General features: G+C 37.7%; 1 protein-coding gene across 1 annotated transcript; it reads right to left on the bottom strand.

The window, feature by feature from the left end:
- Nucleotides 1-9: 9 nt before the first annotated feature.
- On the bottom strand, nucleotides 10-22,973 carry LOC135691687 (atrial natriuretic peptide receptor 1). Its single transcript, XM_065209636.2, has 20 exons — nucleotides 22,077-22,973; nucleotides 18,288-18,600; nucleotides 16,960-17,318; nucleotides 16,087-16,222; nucleotides 15,534-15,614; nucleotides 14,912-15,106; nucleotides 14,481-14,559; nucleotides 14,179-14,287; nucleotides 8,041-8,187; nucleotides 7,740-7,844; nucleotides 7,187-7,258; nucleotides 6,769-6,934; nucleotides 6,468-6,617; nucleotides 5,331-5,514; nucleotides 4,610-4,874; nucleotides 3,941-4,009; nucleotides 3,364-3,538; nucleotides 2,258-2,356; nucleotides 1,772-1,863; nucleotides 10-1,410 (listed from the first exon to the last, which is right to left on the bottom strand). Exons 1-20 carry the CDS (start codon nucleotides 22,581-22,583, stop codon nucleotides 1,033-1,035), a joined length of 3,681 nt encoding a protein of 1,226 aa, XP_065065708.2. The 5' UTR covers nucleotides 22,584-22,973; the 3' UTR covers nucleotides 10-1,032.
- Between the last annotated feature and the right edge of the window lie 4,484 nt (nucleotides 22,974-27,457).

Below are 27,457 nucleotides of genomic sequence, written 5' to 3'. Positions count from 1 at the left end.
GGAAACAGCTTGAATAGGAGTTGCATTAATTTGTAAATCACAATACTACATGATAAAAACATTTTAGCATTTATTACATACAACGTGTATTGACTTGCATGAATGCTCATTGGAACCCTGTGTTATCAAAGTGGCCCTTATCAATTTAAGTTGATCGATTTAGTGGAAAAGATAAAGTGAGATGGCTGCAATTTGGGACAAATAAAAACAAATATACGAGGGGACATATTAGAGGGGAAATAAGAAGAAACTAATACGAAACTAAGGGTGAAGGGCCAATTTCTACTAAATTTAAAATAAAAAATTTAAAAAACAAAACAATTCTATTCATTTACTGATACTAAAACCATGAATTGGATGGAAGAAATGAAAATGTACGTTATACACAGTTAAATATTTACATCATATTGTCACATTTTACACAATAAGTTTACCTATGTACTATTTCTTGACTATATGAACTACATACCTACCTCCTACTCAATCTTTCACGTATTGGGTTTAGTAGCTGGAGTATCAACCCAGGGTATAGTTGTGACATTCCCATAGAAATACTCTTGAATCGGGGTAACTAGTGATAATCCTGTCACTACAGTATATCAAATATTGTCCCCAGTAGTCGTGCGAGTAACCTAAAGCTCCACTATAATTAACCCGCGTCATTACGATTAGTAGCACGGAAACCAGCAGCAGGTCAGCCGTAATGAAGGACTGGCTTGTTGCCACTTGGATAACATCAGTAAAAATGAATACCATTTGAAAGAACTCCTAAAGGCAGTTGCCTTTGAAGCTTGTTAACCCGGCAGGTAATTAAGGAAGAATATTTACAGAACGCCTGTTCAAGCAATCGACATTTGAAGGTTTACAACGAAAAGGCTGAACTGATGCACATCGGCTGGAAAATCCCTAAATATTGATATCATTCTAACAACCAAATGCTGTTATACAGCTCCTTTTGTTCCTAGTGTTGCGGGTCAGCACTGACTAATGATTCAGAGCTATAAAACCAAAAATTTTACAATTTAAAATGATTCAGCACTTAGAAAATTCCTCCACCGGAGTCTCTCCGTTTTCTAAATTCGTACCTATTGGAGAACTGGAATTAAGTAACTGCACTCGCTCTGCAGTTACCACGGTATCAAACTCCATTTTCTTCTTTTTCCGCGTGGTACAATTAAGTATCGACGGGGAATTGTTCACTGAATCTTTTGGCGTGCCTCTAGGCGTCCCGCTTAGACCACTGGTAAGGAGCTTAGCACGGAGACTGGGAGAGTTGCGTAGCAACGCCATCGAGAACTGACTACCAATTTTTGCATTGTGACATTTGGGCTTGTCGTCTTCCGTCCCTCTGGTTCGCTTAAGAGACTCATCGGCATCAAGGAGCCAGTAGGTGGTGACACTGCCTTTACCCTGCGGCAAAAGAGACAAACAGCGTGACCCGAAATCAAGGCGCTCTGGGGGCAGACTTTTTGGCATTTGTCATTAAAAGAAGGCAATGTTAAAACACTGCAAAAATATGGTTTCCAATACTACTTTGGTTTTGTGTAGCCCTCCCACCTTTATTCACCGTTAAACTCTGCAGATGAATTCCAGTTGCAAAGGAAACAAAGAACAGATGCACTTTGAATTGCATTGATACCTATTTCTTTAGACTTCATAAAAAGGGGAGGATCATCAATTGCCCAAAAACTGTGAACATGCCTTAAGTGTAACAGGTTCGGGTCAAATAAAGTGTTCTTCGTTTTCTATAAGTGCAAAGTTGAAAACTCACCTTGAGGAAAACTTCGCCCCTCTCTTCAAGTTGAAAGCCACCTAAGGCAAGCAATGCCTTCCCAGTTGATGCACTTATATGTATTTTGAGCGCTACAGAACAGAAGAGTAGGGTATCAACATCCGTGAATCGCTTGGACACAAAAAAATAGTTAAAAAATTCACAAACCAGGTTCGGGTTTGCTCGTCCATGAACATCTCATAAATATTTCAGATGAAATAAATTATTCCCAAAAGAAAGAGTGAAAAGCTTGATGTATTGAATTATCTATCATTTGTTTTCCTTCAGAGTAAGCATTTTTACTGTAAATGCCGTTAAGGAGCTCTTCGAGAAAAAGAGATGAACAATAATCCCCATCATTAATTGCAGAATCTTATGCAAAAGCTTTATGAAAGCAAAACACCAAGAGCAGACAATGGAGGGCCAGGTGAAAAAATGGAATGAATTCTTTTCATCAGAAGCAATCTGATGAAACAAGATACTTACGAACTCCAGTTGTTTCCATCCTTGATGACGTATTGACAGTATCCCCAAACAGACAATACCTTGGCATAACTGTGCCTACCACCCCAGCGACTACAGGGCCTGCAGCGAGAAGCAAATAAACTTAAAAACATATTTTTTTATTATTCATAGAAATTAAGACCAATACAATTTTACATTGTTTATACACCCTAATTACTGTACTAACGATACCATGAAGAGCGAAAGACAATGACTACCCTATGTCCGATACATAAAACGCACAGCATTAAACGAAGATAGAAAGATATATAACTAAAACTAGGTAAACTAATTACGGATACAGAGTAAACAGACAAAAAGTAGATGCTAATGTATAGGAGTGTGCAGCAATGGAATATTTAAAGGCGTTCTGAAGCATGAATGAATTTGAGCGTTGCCTGAAGTAGCTTCTTATTTGTGTCCATGGTTAAACGCTCATCACCATACAATATAAATTAGAATAAAACTTCATTTGAAAGAGACGAAAATCCACGAGGGAGCAATATTGCCGAGATGACTGACCCTGGTACCAGGGGCGGACTATTGTTACTGATTAAAAGTTGAAAACTCATATTTGAGCCCAACACTAATACCCGCACAATACGTTGTGCAGTACGTTTTGAGGCTGCTCGCAAAAGGGCCACCCATCTCTTCAATCGGTAACAAAAAATCACTGCATTTCATCCCTATGAACACTGCCGGCCCTCGTTCCAGTTAGAAGGCAGTCCTCTATCCTGCAAGAGGGATCTAGACCTTCAAGACTGGCTTTCACTGCTTCTAATCGCAATCTAAATATTTGTATTTTCCTACTTATACTGAGATTAGGAGAAAGGAAATCAGCCATCTCTTGTAGAAAGGCATGCATTAGTGAGGCCGCCAAATAACTAGTTTTCGATATTCTCAAATTGACGGAAACGTACAAAAGCTATAGAGACCTAAAATTTGTCAACGACAACTCGGAACCGCAAGAAAAGACGGCTGATATGGGAAATTTTAATAATATGAGTCTAATAGTCGTCAAAAGGACGCCAAGAAGTGTGGAGAATGAAACTTGGGCAGATGTTGATCTAACTGTATAAGAGGAGTACCTGTATGAACACCAACTCTTAGATTTAGTTTGTAGCCTGGTTTATGCCGAATTGTAAAGTCTTTAACTTCGGATAAAATGTTCAGCGACATCAATGCGATTTCCTTCGCGTGTTGCTGTCCATTTCTAATTGGAAGGCCAGATGCAACCATGTATGCGTCTCCTATCGTCTCAACCTTCAACAAAATAATCCAATGGATAAATTAAAAAAGTCGCGTAACAAGACGGTGCGCAAGATTTCATTCATTCATTCATTCATTCATTCATTCATTCATTCATTCATTCATTCATTCATTCATTCATTCATTCATTCATTCATTCATTTCTTCGTTCGTTCGTTCGTTCGTTCGTTCGTTCGTTCGTTCGTTCGTTCGTTCGTTCGTTCGTTCGTTCGTTCGTTCGTTCGTTCGTTCGTTCGTTCGTTGATTTGTCAAATAATTAATATTTCATTGATCTATTTGGTAAGAGTGCCCTTCCAGCAGCAATTGTTTGCGCTAAGCGAAAGCTCGACAAATAGAAGTATTCTGGATTTGTTGTGAAAAGTGACATACAGGAAAAGTTCAAAGATTATAACTGACCTTGTATACATCGTACACTTTGATCACGTCATCAAATAGAGTGTACAGGTCGTTCAAAATATTCACAACCTGGAGAGAAGACAATTTTATCAATAATCAAAAGCGGGGGGAAACAGAAGAGAAGGCGCCAAAGTTTCCTACAAAAATATTGCTCTTCTACTCTTTCATTGTAAGTGCAAAGTCCAAATAGAATCAAAATGCCAAGTGTTTATAATCAAAATATAATCATTGATATAATCGAAAATTCGCAATTGATATAATTTAAAATGTGCAAAAACAAGCATCAAAACATCTGCATGGCTATTTGTTCATGCAAAGTCACTAGGACTTTGTTTTGTTTCAACAAGCGCAAGCAAATGTCATTATTTTTGAAGCATTTGATGAAAACCGCTTAATGTCGAAAAGACATGTGCTACGACTCACACCTTACATTCTTGCCAAAATGTTACGTTTAAGTTGAAAACCAGTGAAGTCTCAAATCACTTTCAGGGAACTCAACAGGCACGTTTCTTTTACCGAATTGGTATCTGATAGAGAATACGCGCTTTAGCATGAATCTATCCAGTTTCCTTGGAAATAGAAGACCACAAAACCACCTTAAACGCTGAAGGAAAAACGTTTAAACGAAACAATTCGTATAAAAATGAGTTTAGCTCGTTGGATTCAAACCTGCATTGGGGTGCATTCGGCACAGAGTGACGTAAAACCGACAATATCACTGAAGTATATCGTCACATCGCTGAAATGCTCAGCTTCGACAGCCTTGCCCTTTTTCAGCTGCTTAGCAACAGTAATAGGCAGCATTCTCTCCAATAGCGCCTCCGTTTTCCGCTTCTCTTCCATTAATTCACCAGTTTTACATTCAACAACCTCCTCCAGGTTTTCAGTATACCGCTCCATCATATAAATCATATTGTCAAATATGTTTCTTTTCCTATGAAAGTAGTTGGCAATATTTAGAGACAAAAATCGTGGTTCTGCATCGGCAAATGGAAATTAACATTGCTTGGAATTACTTTTTCACGAAAACCTTACCAGCCAGCAACAAGCCAGCATACAAATACCAAACTCAGAAAGGTAGTTAAAAGCTCGAGCTTCATGACTTGGAATATATGACACGACATACGACAATGAAATATAGTAATAATTTACATTGGCTAGTAGTCTGCTATTTGGACAACAAACAAAAGCTGCAGTGTATATCATCAACTCTCGAATGTCGAGAGTATTTGGTTTCATCAAATTAACACATTGAAATCTATCAGAGTTAATCAAAAGTTGCACACTACAACACAGTTCATAAATCCAAATCTATTTTTTAATCTATCGCCATCTTGCCAAAGAAATCGAAACCTGCATTTAGCAGAAGACAAAAAAAAAAGAAGCTTACAATCCATTGTGCGCCATCATATTCTCAATTTCTTTTCTGATTTCAACGATGCTAGGCCGATCATCCGGCTCTTCACACCAGCATCGTTTCATGAGGTCCCTCAGCCCTTCAACTTTTTCTATGAGATACGGTACTGGAGGCCTAAATGGCGGGCATTCAGTGAATTTAACACGCTCTATAATGTCTGCAGGAACGAAAAGACTCCAGTTGAAAAACAGAACGAAGGGTTGGGATTTCATTAGCTTGATTCTTACTCATTAATTAATTAAAGCCACATCGACTTGTCTGCTCATGAAACAACATTGCAAGTTTATATCTTCAGAACGTGATGAAACAACAAGAAATTTCCTTTTCTACTTTACTGACGTTTCTCGTAAAAATTAATCAAAACAGACTCATTTCACACGCTTAGAGCAAACATTTCCGGTCATAAGCTTCGGCGAAGAAATTTTCGGAAAAAATTTGTACATCCTTTTTTTCATCTTCATTTAAAACGCTTAAAAATCGATTATACATAAGTCCCATTATTAAAAGCAGAAATTTGTGGAGGAAAAAATCCATTTCTTGAAGCACTTAATTCTATTGTGAATCTATGAATATGCAGAGCAAAGATAACTGAAAGGGGAAAAAATAAAATTAAGAGCATTGTTATACGAGATTTTGACGGGCAGACATTTACAGCAGCAAACGGATAAAGAAAAAAAAAAGATTTAGCATCTGATCCATCAGATGTATTTTCATTGAAGATTAATTTTAAGCCAAGAGAGCAATACTTTGACATATTTTGCATGTTATCATGAAAGAAAATAACGAGCAACAGTTTTATTGCAGGTTCGCTTTTGTCACTATTAATATATGATTTTAGGATTATTGTTGAGGTTTCAACTAAAACTTTCGGTGTGACAATAAACAACTATTCGTAAAAAATCTTTGATAAATTACTGTATGTTAGAATATTATCTTTTTCTGCGTTAAGTTTTTGTCAATGGAATATCTAAATGAAGAGAAAAGCAGCAAGAGCAATGACCTTTTTCTCACGAAGAGCCCGTTGCTGTGTAAGGGTATTATAATCGCATTTTTGTAAGCATTTTCATTTAAACGGGACTGCATACAAAAGAAAATAAATACTAAAATTACCTTGAGGTTCTAAAAAGGTGCCACTCCAAGCTCCTTCTCTTGTATGGCATTCTTGCAGAATTATAGCAAAACTGTACACGTCACATTTTTGATTACCCTGAATGGACTGGGGCTCTGACCGGAGGCGCTCTGGAGCACACCACAACAACCCTAAAAACAACAAATCAAGAAATAAGTCTTACAGAAAATGTATGCGTGAGAAAGAGAACAAGTTTTCATTGGTTACGAGAAGAAATTTACTGTTTCTCTTTAATATTTATTAGTTAGATTGCGTGTAAAATATTATGTTAACAGTGCTTACGTTTGTAATATTCTCTAGTTGACATTTCGCTGTCATCTTGGCCCACTTTGAAATGATACAAACCAAAATCAGTTAATTTCAACATCCAGCGACTATCAATCACGCAGTTGGACGACTTCAGGTTCCCATGGGTCTTGATTTCAGTGGAGCTTAGATACAGGAGACCCTACAACAAAGAGCCAGTTCGACTTATACAGGCTGGTCCATTAGGAAAGCATCTAGATATGAACTCTAAGCAAAGTAAAGGTTAAAAAAAGTTAAATCTATAAATAACAAAAAAATCAACACAACGGCAATACTGTAGTGGCTGCATTACAAGTATTAAGCATGGCGACTGTTGATCAACAAAACAGCAGGGAATCTGCTTAGAAAAGTCTCAATGAAAATACGGAAAATGACGTAAGATCGCTTCACGTACCTTGACAATATCGTACAACAACGACAAAATGAAGAGATTGTCTAGTTTTATCGTCTCGTTTTCTAAAACATCCTGAAATCAAATAAAATCGCTATTTGAAATATGACTACTGAATTTTAGTTAATTTTTTATTGTATTTCGCAGTTTCTAAACAATTTGGTTACGCCCCAGCGTAGTTTCTTATTCAAGGGTAGGCAAGGTCCATAATAATAATGAAGAGCCTGGAGCACAAGCTGCCTAAAAGAAGCAAATTCGATTTGACAGTGTAAAGTTATGAAAATGGTTTTCGTCCACACAGTGCAACTGGAGAACGAAGGACTTGTACCATTTCAGACTGAGTCAGGAAAAGGAGCGATTCTGAAACAGCATGTGTCAAACTTATTAAGTAACGAACTCAGCTTCTGTTCATATGTAAAAGTAGTTTAGGATTATCTTTCAAAGTCGGCTATTCTGTCAATTTATTCTTTTGCTATTAAGCAGCTTGAAGCAAATTTCTTTAATACTTAAAAATATGCAGATAAATTCGCTTGAAAAAGTATGTTGAAAAATGAACCTGCAGACTGCCTTTAGTTGCGTATTGAGTGACAATAAGGACATTTCCAGGCTCTGTGCACGCTCCAATGAACATGTTTATGTTATCATGTCGAATGTCTCGCATCTACAATCGGAGAAACGATACATAATCAAAACGTACAAGGGGGAAAGCATCACAAAGCTGAAATGACTCATTATCTGTTGTTTAGGGATGAGGCGAATCAATAAATATTAGAATAGGGAAATGTTTACGTGAAATAACATAAATTGAGGTTTTAATTGCCAATTAGTTCAAAGATATTTCAAGATGAATTAATTACCTGCTTAAGTTCCATTAACACGTTGCGGCTAAGTTCAACAGTGCGCTTGTTGATTTTCTTCACGGCAACAAAAGTTCCCCTGTAGATGGCCACCGTTGTAAATTTTTCTCTAGGCCCTTTCTCCATTATGCTCCAGCTGTTGCTTGTCTAAACGAGATATACGGATAATTCCGATTGAAAAAGCAATCATTCACGTCAAAAGAAAATATATGTAAATTCAAAGTGTCGTACGAGTGCAGTTATAAATACATGTGCTACTATAGACTTTCAATTAAATAAGAGACATGTTCGCAGTTTCACTGAGTTTCATGCTTGCACACTCATCAGAGAAACTCATGATTGCACACTTATCAGAGAGGATCTATGCTTGCACACTCATAAGAGAGGATCTATGCTTGCACACTCATAAGAGAGGATCTATGCTTGCACACTCATCAGAGAGAACCTATGCTTGCACACTCATAAGAGAGAACCTATGCCTGCACACTCATAAGAGAGGATCTATGCTTGCACACTCATCAGAGAGAATCTATGCTTGCACACTCATCAGAGAGGATCTATGCTTGCACACTCATCAGAGAGGATCTATGCTTGCACACTCATAAGAGAGGATCTATGCTTGCACACTCATAAGAGAGGATCTATGCTTGCACACTCATCAGAGAGGATCTATGCTTGCACACTCATAAGAGAGGATCTATGCTTGCACACTCATCAGAGAGGATCTATGCTTGCACACTCATAAGAGTGGATCTATGCTTGCACACTCATAAGAGAGGATCTATGCTTGCACACTCACAAGAGAGGATCTATGCTTGCACACTCATCAGAGAGGATCTATGCTTGCACACTCATCAGAGAGGATCTATGCTTGCACACTCATCAGAGAGGATCTATGCTTGCACACTCATAAGAGAGGATCTATGCTTGCACACTCATCAGAGAGGATCTATGCTTGCACACTCATCAGAGAGGATCTATGCTTGCACACTCATAAGAGAGAACCTATGCCTGCACACTCATAAGAGAGGATCTATGCTTGCACACTCATCAGAGAGAATCTATGCTTGCACACTCATCAGAGAGGATCTATGCTTGCACACTCATCAGAGAGGATCTATGCTTGCACACTCATAAGAGAGGATCTATGCTTGCACACTCATAAGAGAGGATCTATGCTTGCACACTCATCAGAGAGGATCTATGCTTGCACACTCATAAGAGAGGATCTATGCTTGCACAGTCATCAGAGAGGATCTATGCTTGCACACTCATCAGAGAGGATCTATGCTTGCACACTCATAAGAGAGGATCTATGCTTGCACACTCATAAGAGAGGATCTATGCTTGCACACTCATCAGAGAGGATCTATGCTTGCACACTCATCAGAGAGGATCTATGCTTGCACACTCATAAGAGAGGATCTATGCTTGCACACTCATAAGAGAGGATCTATGCTTGCACACTCATAAGAGAGGATCTATGCTTGCACACTCATCAGAGAGGATCTATGCTTGCACACTCATCAGAGAGGATCTATGCTTGCACACTCATCAGAGAGGATCTATGCTTGCACACTCATCAGAGAGGATCTATGCTTGCACACTCATCAGAGAGGATCTATGCTTGCACACTCATAAGAGAGGCTCTATGCTTGCACACTCATCAGAGAGGATCTATGCTTGCACACTCATCAGAGAGGATCTATGCTTGCACACTCATCAGAGAGGATCTATGCTTGCACACTCATAAGAGAGGCTCTATGCTTGCACACTCATCAGAGAGGATCTATGCTTGCACACTCATCAGAGAGGATCTATGCTTGCACACTCATCAGAGAGGATCTATGCTTGCACACTCATAAGAGAGGCTCTATGCTTGCACACTCATAAGAGAGGATCTATGCTTGCACACTCATCAGAGAGGATCTATGCTTGCACACTCATCACAGAGGATCTATGCTTGCACACTCATAAGAGAGGATCTATGCTTGCACACTCATAAGAGAGGATCTATGCTTGCACACTCATCAGAGAGGATCTATGCTTGCACACTCATCAGAGAGGATCTATGCTTGCACACTCATCAGAGAGGATCTATGCTTGCACACTCATAAGAGAGGATCTATGCTTGCACACTCATAAGAGAGGATCTATGCTTGCACACTCATCAGAGAGGATCTATGCTTGCACACTCATCAGAGAGGATCTATGCTTGCACACTCATCAGAGAGGATCTATGCTTGCACACTCATAAGAGAGGATCTATGCTTGCACACTCATAAGAGAGGATCTATGCTTGCACACTCATAAGAGAGGATCTATGCTTGCACACTCATAAGAGAGGATCTATGCTTGCACACTCATCAGAGAGGATCTATGCTTGCACACTCATCAGAGAGGATCTATGCTTGCACACTCATCAGAGAGGATCTATGCTTGCACACTCATAAGAGAGGATCTATGCTTGCACACTCATAAAAGAGGATCTATGCTTGCACACTCATAAGAGAGGATCTATGCTTGCACACTCATCAGAGAGGATCTATGCTTGCACACTCATAAGAGAGGATCTATGCTTGCACACTCATAAGAGAGGCTCTACGCTTGCACACTCATCAGAGAGGATCTATGCTTGCACACTCATAAGAGAGGCTCTATGCTTGCACACTCATAAGAGAGGATCTATGCTTGCACACTCATAAGAGAGGATCTATGCTTGCACACTCATAAGAGAGGATCTATGCTTGCACACTCATAAGAGAGGATCTATGCTTGCACACTCATCAGAGAGGATCTATGCTTGCACACTCATCAGAGAGGATCTATGCTTGCACACTCATAAGAGAGGATCTATGCTTGCACACTCATAAGAGAGGATCTATGCTTGCACACTCATAAGAGAGGATCTATGCTTGCACACTCATAAGAGAGGATCTATGCTTGCACACTCATAAGAGAGGATCTATGCTTGCACACTCATCAGAGAGGATCTATGCTTGCACACTCATCAGAGAGGATCTATGCTTGCACACTCATCAGAGAGGATCTATGCTTGCACACTCATAAGAGAGGATCTATGCTTGCACACTCATAAAAGAGGATCTATGCTTGCACACTCATAAGAGAGGATCTATGCTTGCACACTCATCAGAGAGGATCTATGCTTGCACACTCATAAGAGAGGATCTATGCTTGCACACTCATAAGAGAGGCTCTACGCTTGCACACTCATCAGAGAGGATCTATGCTTGCACACTCATAAGAGAGGCTCTATGCTTGCACACTCATAAGAGAGGATCTATGCTTGCACACTCATCAGAGAGGATCTATGCTTGCACACTCATCAGAGAGGATCTATGCTTGCACACTCATAAGAGAGGATCTATGCTTGCACACTCATAAGAGAGGATCTATGCTTGCACACTCATCAGAGAGGATCTATGCTTGCACACTCATAAGAGAGGATCTATGCTTGCACACTCATAAGAGAGGCTCTATGCTTGCACACTCATCAGAGAGGATCTATGCTTGCACACTCATAAGAGAGGCTCTATGCTTGCACACTCATAAGAGAGGATCTATGCTTGCACACTCATCAGAGAGGATCTATGCTTGCACACTCATCAGAGAGGATCTATGCTTGCACACTCATAAGAGAGGATCTATGCTTGCACACTCATAAGAGAGGATCTATGCTTGCACACTCATCAGAGAGGATCTATGCTTGCACACTCATCAGAGAGGATCTATGCTTGCACACTCATCAGAGAGGATCTATGCTTGCACACTCATAAGAGAGGATCTATGCTTGCACACTCATAAGAGAGGATCTATGCTTGCACACTCATAAGAGAGGATCTATGCTTGCACACTCATAAGAGAGGATCTATGCTTGCACACTCATAAGAGAGGATCTATGCTTGCACACTCATCACAGGGAATCACTATTTCAGTTGCTCTGTACCTCTGTGCATCGCACACGGTTATGTCAGAACAGACAACGCATTCAAGAATACAAATACTGTTGCATATTGGAACTGCAAAACACTACAAACGCAGCCGCCAAAAATTGATAACGTAGTTCAATATCAATATTCTCATAAAAAAGAACATTTGACAACGTACGTACGGCATACAATGAAGATGCAATTGGGAGCATGATAGGCTACCCATAAGCCGTTACAAATAACAGTACTGTAGTACTAAAGGCTTAGGGAAAGCCAGTTAGATCGAAATTTATGCTGGTTTTTTTAAAGAATAGCAAATAAAATATGCAATATGATTTCGGTATAGTCTCAAGTGCTATAACTGCATTACTTAATATTTAATGATAAAAAATTGATAGAGAAGTATGAATTTGATTGTATTTGCTGCTGCTACAAGAAACGATCTGATTGCGTGAATGAATTGATTGTGAATGAATTTTAGCACAAGGGTTTGATCTGACAGGTTTGGGAATATCAACATTCTGATACCAAAAGCGTTCTGCTCTTATTGCATCGAGGAAGACTAAATTTCAAGTCAGCGAATATCGCTGGACCAAAGCAGACTGGAATTCGTGTAGATATCCAGAATAAAAAATCAAAGCATATCTCTCTCTGTGTAATATTTCTAGTTAATTATACCCAAATCTTATTAGAAGTCTTAAATAATTTAAAAAGCTAGGAAGCAGCTTGCTGTCAAGAATGATCTTCAGCTCATTTCGATTAGCATGTTAAGTGCGACAAGTGTGCCTTGTAGGTGCTGCCTTTCTGCTTTTGATTAATGGCAACAATTGCATGCAAATCGAAAAGCAGTGAACAAATATTTTGAAGACAAGGTAGCAACAATTGATCATTCCATTATAAATATTTTATATGACTTTTATATTATATTGAGCACCAAAACAAGCTTTTTTAGAAACAGTTAAAGCCATGCATGAAGCAGTTCTCCCCAGTTAATAAATAATGCAAATGTCATGTAGATTCGCTACACAGCAAAGAAAGCAAGAAAAACAGCTGAAGTGAAAACGATCTCACATCAACAGCCAGAAGAGATAGTGGGAACAATATGCTTTACAGCATATGTTAGCATCAACATTATTCAACGATTAACAGGACGCTAATAACATGAGAGCATGAAGGCGTCATGCCATCTGCCGGAGAGCACCTTACCATCCCATTCATAACTGGCAAAACAAGCACTCTTTTTTATCTATTTAACAATTCAACTTAGCTGTTTTGACTTAGCCATGTATAGCCTTCCTTGGAAAATCTAATTTGAAAAATCCTTTCCTGCCAAATCGAGAAAAAGATTCCAAATAGAAAAAGGCCGTTTTGCAATTCCAACAAAAAGAATGAAACTTAACTGCAAAACATAAATTGTTTTTAATGCTATGTCTCAGGCTGTAAATTAAAAAACTTTGGAAAAGAAGGAGCATTTAAAACTTCATTATTGAGTATAAAAATTTATAATATGATACTTTGATTAGATAAGATTTTGAAATGGTTTGGTTTTCTTGTAGACAATTATTGACTTTCATCCGAAATGTTTCGCAATGATTATGGAAGATTCGAGTATTAGGCCACATTTCTCCAAACTGGCTCTTATTAAAATGAATGCAAAAAGCACCTTTGGTGACTAGGTTGATGCAGCTGATTGTCTAAAGGCTGAAAAGTTTTTAACTGATCAGTTTCAATTTCACAGATTTTTTTTGTCAGTTTTGACTGATCCATCTACTCGTTTACACGATCAGTCAAAACTGATGATCTAGTATTACTTTTCTTCATTTCTTCTTCATTTTCACGATGAACAGCGACACAGACGTTGCTGCTGTGGCATTAGTTATAGCTGTAGTTTCAAAACGAAAAAAGAAAGATTCAAAACGGAAGGAAAGATTCTCGTGGGATAAACCATGGCTTCAAAAACCAGCATTGTTAGGTGCCTAAAAAATTTGTTTGTTCGATGTGCTTTGCTTTGCCAGCCATTTAGTTTCAAGAATGATTTTAGTGAAAACTGACAGTTTAAACTGATCGTGTATTTCAGCCTTAACAACAGACGCTGAAGGAGGTAAGAACGACAGAAAAACAACAAAAAACATAGTGCTTGGTGAATACATTGTATCCAGCAGAAGAACATGCGAGTTTAAAGACTTACGATGCTTCCAAATGATGAGCACGAAGGAGCTCTTCCATCATAAACGTACAGATCGTTCGGATCAATCTTCCAAAGTTGGCTTGTAAGCTCGCGTTCGAGTCTGTATTGCCTAAAAGTTACAACGAAAACAGTCCAATCAACACGTGAAACTTCTTCAAACAACTGCTTACGAAATTTTTCACCATTAGGCAAGGGTTCTTGAAAATAAGTGCAATGGTTAAGGGATTGCGAAAAATGGCTAGCATTCGATGCAAGGATGCAAAGCATGCAGTTAGAAATGGCTAGCATTCGTATAAACGTACCTGTACATAACAACTGGAATGATAAAAAGCACGATTGCCACTATCGACAGCGCTACAGCAATAGCCATGAAAAGATGATCTACAGGCGAGCAAACACGTGACATTAGACATGGTTATGAAACAAGTTAAATAGCAAACAACACAAATGCGTGACGTCATTAGAGCATCCTCCAAAAATGGCAACAGATGACAGTACGTAATCAGCCTTCAAACACGTAGAAATAAAAGGCTCAAAAGGGCAAATAAAATCGAATTCCTTGCAAGGGAGAAAATTGCAGCCAACTAGATATGATTGTAACTAAATGGCCTAATCTGTAATATCCACAACACCACTGTTGATCTGACAGACCATCTGCTATGACAGGACTGGTTACTCTTTCATTAGTGACCTGCTAACAATACCCAGGCAACGAGTACTCAATCATGTTTACCCTTTTTGTCTTCCTTCTGCGGAGGAGGCAAGCAAAATTCACCATCAAACCCACATGCGGGGCTGTCACGAGGAGCTTTGCCCAATCCTGGCCATTGTATCTCCTTCTTTAACACCAGCTTCACTTTTCTTTTAACCTTTGTACTGTTGGTGACAGGTGGGTGTTCCAAGACGAATTCCCCAACTTGCTCTATAACTACAAGGTGAAACAATTCAAATTAATCTTATACCCAAATTAAAGAAACTTGTCTGCTACGACTTTTCCATAACCGTAATAATCACAATCATGACCATCACATTCTTCATTTTCATAATACCAAATTCTACAACATTATTAACATAAAAAACAAATTCAAACATGTCACTTTTAGATTTATTTATCCAGGCGAAAATGGGGAAAATCACAGTCGATCGGTTCTGGTCACGGATGGTCGTATCTCCTGCAACAAATCTTAGGTTGGTCAAAATCTAACTTTTTCAAACTGCAAGCCATTCTCTCGTTATATGGTATCCTTTCTCACTGGCACAAAGGACACACATCTTGCGCTAGGTACAAAGAAACAGTACAACATGGCAATAATTGTAGCAATGTTGATTCTCTGTGAAGTGTATGCTACACTTACGGTCTCCTCTTTTATCCAAAACAGTGTAATTAAGTTCGACCTGTCCATTTTCATCGACGTAAATATCATGCCCTAGAATGCCTGAAAGTAAACAAATCAGTATCAATTCCGCTGGCCGAAAACTTTTATTACCAACGCATGTCATTTTTCAAACTGAAATAAAACTTTAAAACTAAGGTTGCTGGGATATCATATGTTTCGGACACAAAAAGTCATTCTGATAACATCAAATGTTTACGAGGCGGCCTAGAAGTCTTTTAACAACCAATAGAACACCAGTAAATATGTGACGGGAAATTCAAGGGAGATCGTCACTAGGACAATGCTTAATATATTGACAATCACCAGGGCACTGGCTGCATATTCAGTGCCGCAGTGGCAAAAAATGGATTCACCAATATGACGAGAAATTATATCTACTATTCTTTAAAGGCGCAAGCTTACATTCTACTGTGCATAGCAAGTAAATTTATAGAAATATTCTTTATATAAACCGCATAGGATGCTTTTAAGTTGATCTACATAGACATAAACCTACAATTAAGGTGCTTACTTTTAAAGGTAGTCGAGCGAATGTTATCGATAACAGCCTTGCCATTCCGGATAGAGTTGCCCTGTTGAAGGGATCTGTTCAAACCAAGTGCATACAGTTTGACAGCATCATAAGCTCTGGCACCCCAAGGAGGTGGCTAGAAAAACATAGCACTGCCTTGAAATAGGATTAACTCGACGGGAAAGAAAGGGGTCAACGGCAGCAGAGAGCAACTCAAGAGTGCAATTTGAAGAAGCAATGCAAAAGAACGCAAGGAAACTGTACAAGGAAAATTTTTGTCACTTTTACAAGGAATCTCAAATACGACATTTTTCGTTAAAGAACGCAGCAAATGCAAAAAGAAAATAACTGCAACAATTAAAGAAAAGTAGCAATTTTCAGTCGAAAGACAAAACAAGTTGTACCATCTCACTTTGAATATTATTGTTATTGTAATCTTTTTTACATAGAACAGGAGCAAATGATATCTAAGTAAAAGTATAAATGTTTTAAAGAAAATTATCTGCAATTAAAATTTTCTACCTCAAAATCAAAAGAAAAAACCAAGTGAAGTTGAGTATGGTTTTCTAAAAATTTCTAAATGCGAAATTGAAATGAAATATGTCGTGGTCCCTGCCTTTAGTAACTAAGAAATTCACTCATTCCACGCGTGACAGCTACTGCAAATAATAGCTTGCGTGACAGCAAAGGATATGTGGAGGGCGAAAAGGACAATAAGAGTGACTCTTTTTTACACCCTGAGAGCCGTAAACTCCCCTCCCCCCAAAGGCATTATAGTCTACAACTATGCGACAATTATTTTCTACTGAACAAGAATTCTCTTTGAAAAAGCCTTCATATGAAATCAGAGGAATCACCATACAAATAAACTACCTGGCTTTGAGACTTGTCCATATGCGTTCCATTGATTTTTCCTATGTAAGCACTACTATAGAATGGAGCCTTGCCCATTGTTGTTCGAAGGCGATCGACAAATGCACCGTATGACACAGCTGGCATTTTCGGCGCAAGAATTAGCGCTGCATCGAGCGCCTTTTTTACGTCCCTTGTAGTATGCAGAGTTTCGGTGTAATGCGAAATGTACCACTTAAATTGGTGCTTGAGTTTCCTCTTGACTTCATCGACATCTTTCATGCATATGATAAAAGCGTAATCTCCTTTGGTCATGCTCTCGTTGAAGGCAACCAGCATTGCTTCTCTAGCCGTTGGGTAACTTGTTAAAAACAGAATTACTGAAAGAAAGCGAAAGACTTTCAATACGATCGGTTATGTTGCAATGTCATTTTTGCAATGTCGAAGGCATATTAAACAAATCAAGTAAAATATGTCATAATTGTTACTCCTGGAAGGCTAAATAAGGTTTCGAAATTAAACAAGATCCTTTGATGAAATTTTAAAATGTAATTCTAGTACTAGAAGCTGGAAGAGCTGCGAAGCGAAGTGAATATCACGTGAGCGGAAAGCAGAGAAATGCAAAGAGGACACTTTCTTAAGCAATCATATTTTATCATACATGAAGAAAAATCTATTTCGGGGCGGAAGTCTGAATCCTCTTTTAAATGCGATGAATAATATCATTTACCATTTGAGTGGGTATCATTTACCAGTTGAGTGGGAATATGCTTGGTCACTTAATTTATATCGTATTTTAAGCGTATCAGAGAACAAGGCACGGTAAACAATTTGATTTAAGTATGCAGTTCGTCGTTCAATGAATTCTTCTGACAATGAATCCGATTGCAATGTGACTCAGTTTTCATGTCAAGCAAAAGAGTGAGGTAGGCGTAGGAACAAACAGGATTTGATTTACCTGTAGCTAAAGAAAACTGAGACCTACGTAAGACTTTCAGGATTTCACAAAGGATTTATGAGATTAAATGGTATGAATTGACCACTTACAGCCTCAAATCAAAACCAATAAATAATTTAAACTAGAAAACCACCAATGACCCAAAATCATTCATTCATTCTAGAATCACAGGTGCGATGCCTTTATGCTTGTATTCGAGTTACTTAACTTCTGAATGGCCTTTAAAATCCAACATTAATGACAGTAAGGAAGATCAGCTAAACAATCGACCATGCGAGTCTAACACCATAGCGCAGACTCATTACAGAAATCACTGGCTATCATTTACATTTCCAACTTGCCCCTTTCCAAACTGCACAGAAGCAAACAGGTTATTCAAATTTATCCTTACTTCTTGCTTTCCTCTTTGCTTCTCTCATTTTGATAACGAGTTCATGGTTGTCATCAAGAGTTGGTACATGGTTTGGCGGACTTGGCAGATAATTTTTTATTGCTATAGTAATATTTTCACTCTTCATCTTCTTTACTACATATTCGGCAGCATCTTCGTCTAAGGCTGTCCGTTCAATAAAAACTGCAACCCTTTTCCATTTGAAAGAATCAAGTAAGGCAATGAGGGTTGGGGTCAAATGCTTGTACATCGCTGCAGTTCTAGCAAAGGTAGGGAAAATTGTTCTATTGGCTAGCTCAGGATCCAGGCACATCTACAAAAGAATGACAAGCACAGTACATGCAAAAAGCTTTGGAATATACGATGTACACAATGTACAGCTGAATATACAATGTTAACAGTAAAAAACCTTATAAGGCTATGCTTTACAAGGCTATCAATTGCCTGTGGTTTTTACGACCAAAAAATCTCAAATAACAAAACTTGATTGAAAAGAGCCCAACTTATAATATAACAAGATAATATCAAGTTCGTTATGTAACAAAAAAACTGGCTGCTGTTTTCGCAATGAAAAAGCTGACAAAGTAACAAAATTAGCCATAATTTTATTGCTGTCTATAGCAGCTTTGAAAACAACAACTTCAGACAGGTCTGCAATAACAATTAAAAAAATTCTTCAAAACTTAAGTGACCACTCTGACACATTTTCAAGAAAGCTTATTAAGAAAAGGCTTGTGAATCTATGTTCACCCTGATGGTTAGTTTCTTACAAATGACACAGCTCAAACTAAAATAAACCCACCTAAAGCATACAAGAGTGTTGAGGTCAATTCAGGTTAACAGATTTTGACAGGTCATCATTCTTAGCATACATGGTTCCATACATTTTTTTCTCAATTTTGTTCTTAAAGTATGTAGCTGGTCATAAAGAACAACCCATTGTAAAAAACGCCCATTTTCAACATTTAATCCAAGCCAACTTATTACTTTTTACTAGAGCAGACAGATTTTTATACATTATTGACACAGTAATAAAATAAGGTAGAGTTTAATCTTATCACCATTGTCACTGCTTTCCTGTTTTATGCAAATATCAATGATTTTTGATTAATCACGATTGTTAAATGGCTTCTCTTTCAATCATATTGAAAATGAATTTTTCTGCAGTCAAATATCAAACTTCAAATCATATTTAATATGCTATGGAAAAATTTGGTTAGCAAACCACTGAACAGGATTCAGCAAAGCTAAAAAGATGTCCATGACATTTCTTTAAAATGTAAAATATTTTTCGACTTAACTTATATATATAACATATTTTTTACTGTGTATAAGACACAGCTTTTTCCGAATTATTACTGGCTTTGTTTGAACATGGTAACATTGACCATCCCATCATTTCCTTAGAAGGCAAAGTGTTATTTTAAAGACAAAATATTATGATATTTAGAGCACCTGTTCTCTTAATTCGAATAATCACACTTTTACTGGGAATTTCGAAAAAACTTTGAGATTCTCCAGGCGCGATGGAAAAATCACCTGACAAAAGCTTTTTTACTCACAAATGAAAGGGTTGTACCCTGCATTCTCTTAATTGGAAGGCACATCACTGTAATTGTTGTGAATATTGTGCATAAAACAGCTGGTAAACAAGAATTTTATGGATTTTGGAATTTGTAAACATTAAGTATGATTTTGATTAATTTATGGTGTTAAACTTTCTACTCAATGATTTTAATCATACTAGTTTAACATAATGTAATATTTTAAACATTGCAGTTTAGAGGATTTTTTCTCCACAGAGTTAGTGTCTATAGTATTCCAATATTTATTCTTTCACTGAAAGATACATGCCTTACAAGAACTGTAAAAAGGGTTTGCATCTTATACACAGTAAAACACAGTAAAAACTTTTTTTCAGAATTCGAACATGGAATTAAGGATGTGTCTTATGCAAGGATGCGTTTTATACATGGCAAAATATGGTAGTTACAAGAGGTGAAGGGGGTCTGTAGCCTAATTTAACCAGATTTTGTCAACAAAACGTCTTTTTGTGTTTGACCATCTAAAAGTATAGATATAATATTTCCCAGCCAATGTATAAGCATGAAGATTCTATACAATTCTATACATTTAGATGTAAAAAACTTCTAAAAATGGAAATCCTAACTTTATGAAAAGGATATACACCTAATATTTTTAAAAGAGCAAAATTTGATCAAGTTAAAGTGCTAAAGGACCAACACTTGCTGAAGAAATTATTTTGAAAAAAATATAGCATAGAAATACAGTGCTTCATTGCAATTTTATTTGAAAGCTATATACATAAATTTTAACTTCTTCAAAAAGAAAATATTATTGTTTTATTCTTTTGCATCTTACTTAAACAAGGCAACAGTCTCTTGAAAAATTGGGCAAACACTTTGTTACTCAGACTTTGAGCATTCATCATTTTGCTACAGTCTTTGAGCATTCATCATTTTGCTACAGAAATCAAGTGACAACTGAATTACAAGCAAATTTTTTCTTAGCTTTTCATTTGCATAAAAACAGAAGGCTTTTATATTCATTACATTCTTCCCTGGAAATCAGTACACTACCATAGAGTGTTTTCATTCTTTCTACATAGAAAAATCAATCCTATCTAGAAATTTGGGAGAAATTAATTTTCTGTGAAAAATGCAAGAAAGGAAATTTATCCACAAATATATAAATGTATCATTCCTAGTACTAAAACTTAAAATACTTTTCCAGCCTGGATGGAATTGTGCGAGTCTTGGTAGGCCATAAATACGGACTGAATTTCTATACAGAAGGCACAGGCTGAGATGTGAAAAATTTGACCTTGGCGATAATTTGCTTGAAGGCCAGATACTGGATAAGTCTGTTGTAATGGTTTGGTTTGTGTAATGGTTACGTCTTTCAAAATGACAAATGTGAGATTTTTCTTATAATACCAAGGAAACTTATGTATTGGAGAAATATTAGAATAAATTCATAGCTTTTTTAGGCTTATAAATTTATTTAAACAATTTTTTTGCGGTACAGAATTTGAAAATGGCTTTGAAAAAAGCAAACATTTTAAAACATACTTAAAGCTTTTTCGTCTGACACTCCTCAGAGCATAAAACGTCAGAATAAGGTAATGTTTAACATGAAAGAAAATTTATTTAATGGTTCATTCTGACTTCAATATGTCAAGGATGAGGAATGTTAGATTTGCGTTTGCTGGATAATAATTTTCACTTCCGAATGGCAACAATTTTTCATGTTAAACAGCCATAAACTTCAATGCTTCAAAATATATGACAATTCAGATTTATTGCAATTCAAAATGACTATCGTAATTTAAATGATTAATTGCCAGGCAATGCACTTCTGGAATCTATTCTGACAGGAAACCAAACATCTTAAAGTAAACAAAATCTATCTGAAGTGTAATTTTGTTTGCATTGTTTATATAGCTTTTATCCTTTGTTTTTTAATCAGGAATCATACATCAAAATATCATCCTTGAAATGCTGCGCTTAGGATTAAGCTGTAAAGCTGCAGGTTTTAATTTTCACAACAAAATTGAGAAGGAAAGAAAATTTCACAAGCGATTAGAATATTTTCAGCTTTTACAGAAGCTTTAAGTTTAAGCCTTTGCTGTGCCGGTCTCCGAAAATATAAAAATAGAGATCTTAATTGAAATCCCAACGCAATATTGGCAAGAAACAAAAATGCATTTGCTTCATTTTTAAGGGAAGGACGAGACAATCGAAGGCATAGGTTTGTCATTTCACTTACATGTGATATAATTGGCATGTTAAGAGCAACAGCATTCCTCACAACTGTCGTGCACTTGCAACCTGTGCCGATAAAGGCGTCAACACCAGTACGCTCTTCACCTTGGAAAGAACTGTGCTGCCATAATTGACTCTTTATAGCAAGATCAACCAAGCACATTGTATCATTCCATACGTAACGAATTTTGATGTTCGGCAACAGCCTTGTATCGTTATTAATATCTTCTATTGCAAGCATGAAGGCTGCTGCGTAGTATTCCCCTCCACTATAACCACTAAGATCAGCACCACCGGTCACTTTGTATGGGATAAGAAGGCCTAAGACCACCTCTTTCTGTTTGTTCAAAGTTCTCTCCTTCTCTGAACCTTCTGTATTCCTTCTTTCACGTACCATAGACTCACTTGACTTTCTCCAGTAAGTTTTGAATGATTGACTTCTCCGAGCACCACCAAATGTTAGATGATTGACCAGACAGTAAATTAATAAAAGGTTCCTAGAGAACGCCATTTCCCCAATAACGTGAAATCAATCCAATGAATCTCTAGCGTTCGTTTATCAAATCTTAGTTAAATTCATGATGATTTCGCAATTCAAGTTACGAACTGCACAGGCCAACCATCCACATACAAAGTGAACGGATGTGGCCGCAGTGATGTCCGAATAAGACGTCGTGCAAGTTCGCTACAACTCGTGGTGCGCTCGAATTCTTACCACATCAAGCAGAAAGTCATATCAATAGATGGCACCTGCACATCCACTTTTATCCACACCATGATTACAATCCAATAATTTCTGGCTTCGAAACCACAGAAGTGTTTATGTCACCTGCACAGCGCAGAAAAACAGCAACCCATTCGTCAATCAGTCTTCGAGATTTAGGCCTCTTCAATGAGGAGGCTGAATATTTATGAGCATCGCAGTGTCAACTACGCAGCGTTCCAAAGCGAGAGGTCCCTTTCTCCAGTGCAAACACAAAAAACTTCGAACCGGCGAAGTATGCTCTCAGGGGAGGATTTGATAACATACGGGGAAGAAATCTAAAAAAATAGATGGGCAGCCCTAAAATATCAGATTAGAGCAAAAACTATTGAAACTACAAAAAATTGACTTAAAAACTATCTGTTACCAACTGCTACAATTAAGGACCGCGGATCATATTACAGATTGGAGGGGCTAAAACCAGCGGTGGAATCGGGGGAATGGGTGGACTATTCTCCCCTATATTTTCAGAAAGTTGGTCCTAAAGATTCTTGCACACCTGATGGAAACTTCGGGGGGGGGGGGGTATGTATGTTCATGTTAGCCACGGTAAATAGCAAAGTATTTTACAACTGTTATTGACACAAGCATGCAATATACTACCCCCCCCCCCCCATGAGTTTTACATCGCTTTTGGACAAATCTCGAGGACCATTATTTAGAAAAGTGGGGGTTCCTGACCCCCATTCCCCCCTTGGGTACGCCACTAAAGTTTCGTCCATCAAGTTGCCATGTATGGAGGTGCTAGGGTCACTGACAGTGAAAACAGATCAAAAATTCTGAGGCTCAAGAGCCTGCCATTACCTTACGTTTGCTTAGACGAAGAGTGAGAAGAATTGCCCAAGTTTCTGTGACTTCAGGTGTATGAATAATGATGGCAAGTAACACCAAGAGAGGAAAGATGAAAAAGCTGGGATAGGACCAGGACCAGGACCAGGACCAAGACTAGGACCAGGGCCAGGGCCAGGGCCAGGGCCAGGGCCAGGACCAGGACCAGGACCAGGACCAGGACCAGGACCAGGACCAGGACCAGGACCAGGACCAGGACCAGGACCAGGACCAGGAACAGGACCAGGACCAGGACCAGAAACCAGGACGTCTCGTTGGACCAGAAATTTCCACTTATGCTAGGTCAAATTTACATGCATAGAAAACCAAAATGCACCGCAAAAACCGTTATTCATTTTGTAAAACCGTATCTAGCACAGCAGAATAGATACCATAATGCACAATGGTTTTTTGTCGGTTATGTTAAGGAAAAGCCTGGAAGTTTATAACAAAGCCCTTATAAAAGAAAAGAGAAAGCGGTTAAGAAAAAAGTGAAGTAAGAAATGTTTGGTAATTTTAGTTTTTAGTAAAGGCAGGTTGTAAGTGTCTGAGAAGCAGAAATAGATTATAACGTTCCAAATTTTATAAGATATGGAAAGGAAAGAGTTGTGGGAAAGAGTTCATGAATTCGACAAAGATACTTTGAAAGGGTGAGCACTGGAAGAGATCTGGTGATGTTGTAGGAAAGATAGAATAGATACATCATCATGTGAACAACGTCAATAATATCACTAATGCCTGTTCATCAGTACCGCATTAAAGCACAAGGCAAACTGGGCACTGTGTCCAGGGGAACTAGTGTTAAAGGGGTCCCAAATTTCTAGAATGATCTGACTTTTTCAGAAAGGATTTTGGACACGTTATCAAATCCAAGTTTCTTGTCAAACATATTTTACTTTTTTCCCATTCTGCAGCATTTATCACACTTTTTCACCGCTTCAGAAAAATCATATGGAAGTGCTGCTAATATATCAAGGAAATTTTCTGGGAAGCCGGCAAGAATGAAAAAAGTTGACAAAATTTACATCCTACGCATGCCCAGTTTGATTGGCATCACAACTGTTGAATGCAGCCTCTGAGTGGTTGCATCTTTCGCTTTACTGGTAAAGGAAGTGTATGCTTTTTTCTCAGCTTGCACATATTGCTGGAGTATTCTCAAAAGAAGTTAACAAAGAACCAGCTAGCCGTTATAAAAGAAAAGCGAAAGAAAGGAAAGGTAACATTCGCCAAATTTTTCTAAGGAACAAGCCGGTTGCCCAATCGACGTGCTTGTTGTGTATTACAAAAATTATTTACGATTGTGTTGCTTTGAGGTACAGATTGTGCACAAGGCCCCGAAATTCTTAATACGACCCTGCTGCTCAGTACTTTAGATGGAAGTGTGCAACCTTTGTCTTTTACTGTCTTTTACAAGTCCAATTAATGGATGCTTCTTTTCCAAGGGGCTATTTAGAAACTTTTTCGACTGGAACAAGAATAAAATGAAACTTTTTCTGACTTATGCAATGAAAATTTAAAGAATTTATTACAAATGGCCTGGAACCATAAAGTTTTATTTAATACCGATAATAATAACTCGTTTGATATTCATTAGTAGTCAGCCAATACGAATGAATTAAACAGGTTGATCAATTTTTCGTGATGTTATCACTTCTTTTGATCCATAAAATCAATATTAATAATAATAATAATAATAATAATAATAATTATAAAAATAATAATAATGAATCATGACCAGTATCTCCACAGGGTGGCTTTTCATCTGGTCGTTAAATACTACACGATGTAAAAGTTGTCATATGAAAAGTAAAGATTGAATAGTTTGAATTCGATAAAATGTAAATTGGAATTAAAAGTTAGGTTCTTCTCTTTATGAATCAAACTAAAAGCCTCTTTTTCTTTTTTGCTTCAGTAAGAAAATATTCTTAAGTTTTTGATGAGAATTCGGCTTTCGTTTTTGAATTTCCTATCGCATTTGGCATCTTGTTAAAAATTTCAGCTGCACTGTTCCTCAAAATTTTAGAATTTGTTGTAATGGCAATTTGTGGTGCAGAGTTTGACCTCAGATGTTTACTGTTTTCTTTTAATGATATGTCAATATATGCTGGTTTGTTATGATCTGTTACATAATTAAAAGCCAGCTTCACAAGGTGCCATTCTCGTCTATCTTTCATAAGTAACCAGCCTAATGATATGATATCCTTTTCTTTAACGTAACGACCTAGAACAAATCTGGCAGCTGCATTCTCCACCTTTTGTAGTCGTTTTTGAAGTTTTAATGAAAGAGGATGAAATACGACATCGGCATAATCCATTTTGGATATTATTGGCAACTCGGTAACTTGCTTTTTCAGTTTTAGTGTCATGATATTTTTGAATTTTTTTACTATGGCAAGAGCCCCAAAACAGGATGATGTTATCTTGTTTACGTGCTCTTCCCACAAAAGATGCTGGTCTAAGATAACACCTAGTAATTTTGCTGACTTTTCACGTTCAATTGGTTGTTGTCCAATTTTTAGCGCAGGAGTAAAATCATCGAGATTGTGATGACGTGATAGCTGCTTTGTGCTGAGAACCATGACCTTCGTCTTTTTTGGATTTAAGGCAAGATTAGCAGATGCCGACCACGAATTTAGCTTCATTAGGTCACTGTTCATGGCATTCTCAAGGGAGTAACAGTTCTTTGGTCTTCCTTGTACGATAATTGTTGTATCATCAGCATATTGAAAACAAGGCTGTTCGATTTGTCAGTAACATACAGGTTAAACAAAACAAGACCCAGTATTGATTCCTGTGGTACACCGAATCTAGTCTGTATCAGTTCTGACATTTTATCATCCACTTGAACAAACTGGTGACGGTTATGAAGGAAGTTTACCAGCCATTCCAAGAACAAATTTGAAAACTTGAGAGCATGCATCTTGTAAAGCAAAGTTTTGTAATCAATTGTATCAAACGCTTGGAAAAGTCTGCAAGAACCATTAATGTAATTTCACCTCTTCCCATTGCCTGTACTATCATATCTTTAATACCGAGTAACACAGTTACCGTCGAGTGTCCCTTCCTGAATCCGCAAACTTTCTCGTTTAGAATTTGTTTTTTCTCATTAAAAGCAACAATATGATTTAGTACCAAACGTTCGAAAATTTTAAACAATACTGGCAATATCGAAACAGGTCTGTAGCCATCGTTTGCTCTTGGATAATCTACCTTTGGAATCGGGGATATTCGAGCTGTTTTCCATTTCGTTGGAAAAGCTGACGATTGAATACAGGTGTTGGTTATATGACACAAAGGAGATGGAAGAAACTTGGCAATTTTATAAATTGTGTGGAAATTTGGTCAGGACCAGTGGAACAATCGCTTCTTAGGAGCTTTGTTGTATTTAAAACTTTATTGTGAGTAACAGGTGCCAAAGTAAAACTGTTATCCTGGCATTGTAGCCCTTCTACAGTTTTAAATAAGTCATCTTTATTTGATGGTGAACATTCCAGGATTCTTTCAGCTTTGCTGTTGAAGTGCTGATTGAGATCACTATTATTCGCCCTTGTTGGTTGAGGGCTAGAGTTTAATACTCTGTGAATGGATACCATACATCTTGTTGCCGTCTTGATGAGAGAGCAGACTTGAAGAGTTTACGCTTGTCTTCCTTTATTCTAGTTTTGAGTTCATTCCTCACTTTTCTATAAGCTTCCCAGTCCGCTCCAGATTTTTTGCGATGTGCCTTAATTTATCTCTCTGGTGTTGGAGAGACATGACATCTAGATGTTGTGTTGGTAGGCAATCGACAATCG

This window comes from Rhopilema esculentum, chromosome 13, assembly GCF_057945365.1.
Source record: "Rhopilema esculentum isolate cy_ngs chromosome 13, ASM5794536v1, whole genome shotgun sequence".
NCBI lineage: Eukaryota > Metazoa > Cnidaria > Scyphozoa > Rhizostomeae > Rhizostomatidae > Rhopilema > Rhopilema esculentum.
This window is presented reverse-complemented; position numbering and strand designations above follow the sequence as displayed.

Bases quoted from the DNA above. Each gene is read 5' to 3' on its own strand.
- LOC135691687 (XM_065209636.2), bottom strand. From the start codon at position 22,583: ATGGCGTTCTCTAGGAACCTTTTATTAATTTACTGTCTGGTCAATCAT. The intron at 14,560-14,911 runs GTAAACATGATT...GCTCGCCTGTAG, and splicing joins GCAGAAGGAAGACAAAAAGG to ATCATCTTTTCATGGCTATT. The intron at 2,357-3,363 runs GTACTCCTCTTA...TTCTCGCTGCAG, and splicing joins AAGAGTTGGTGTTCATACAG to GCCCTGTAGTCGCTGGGGTG.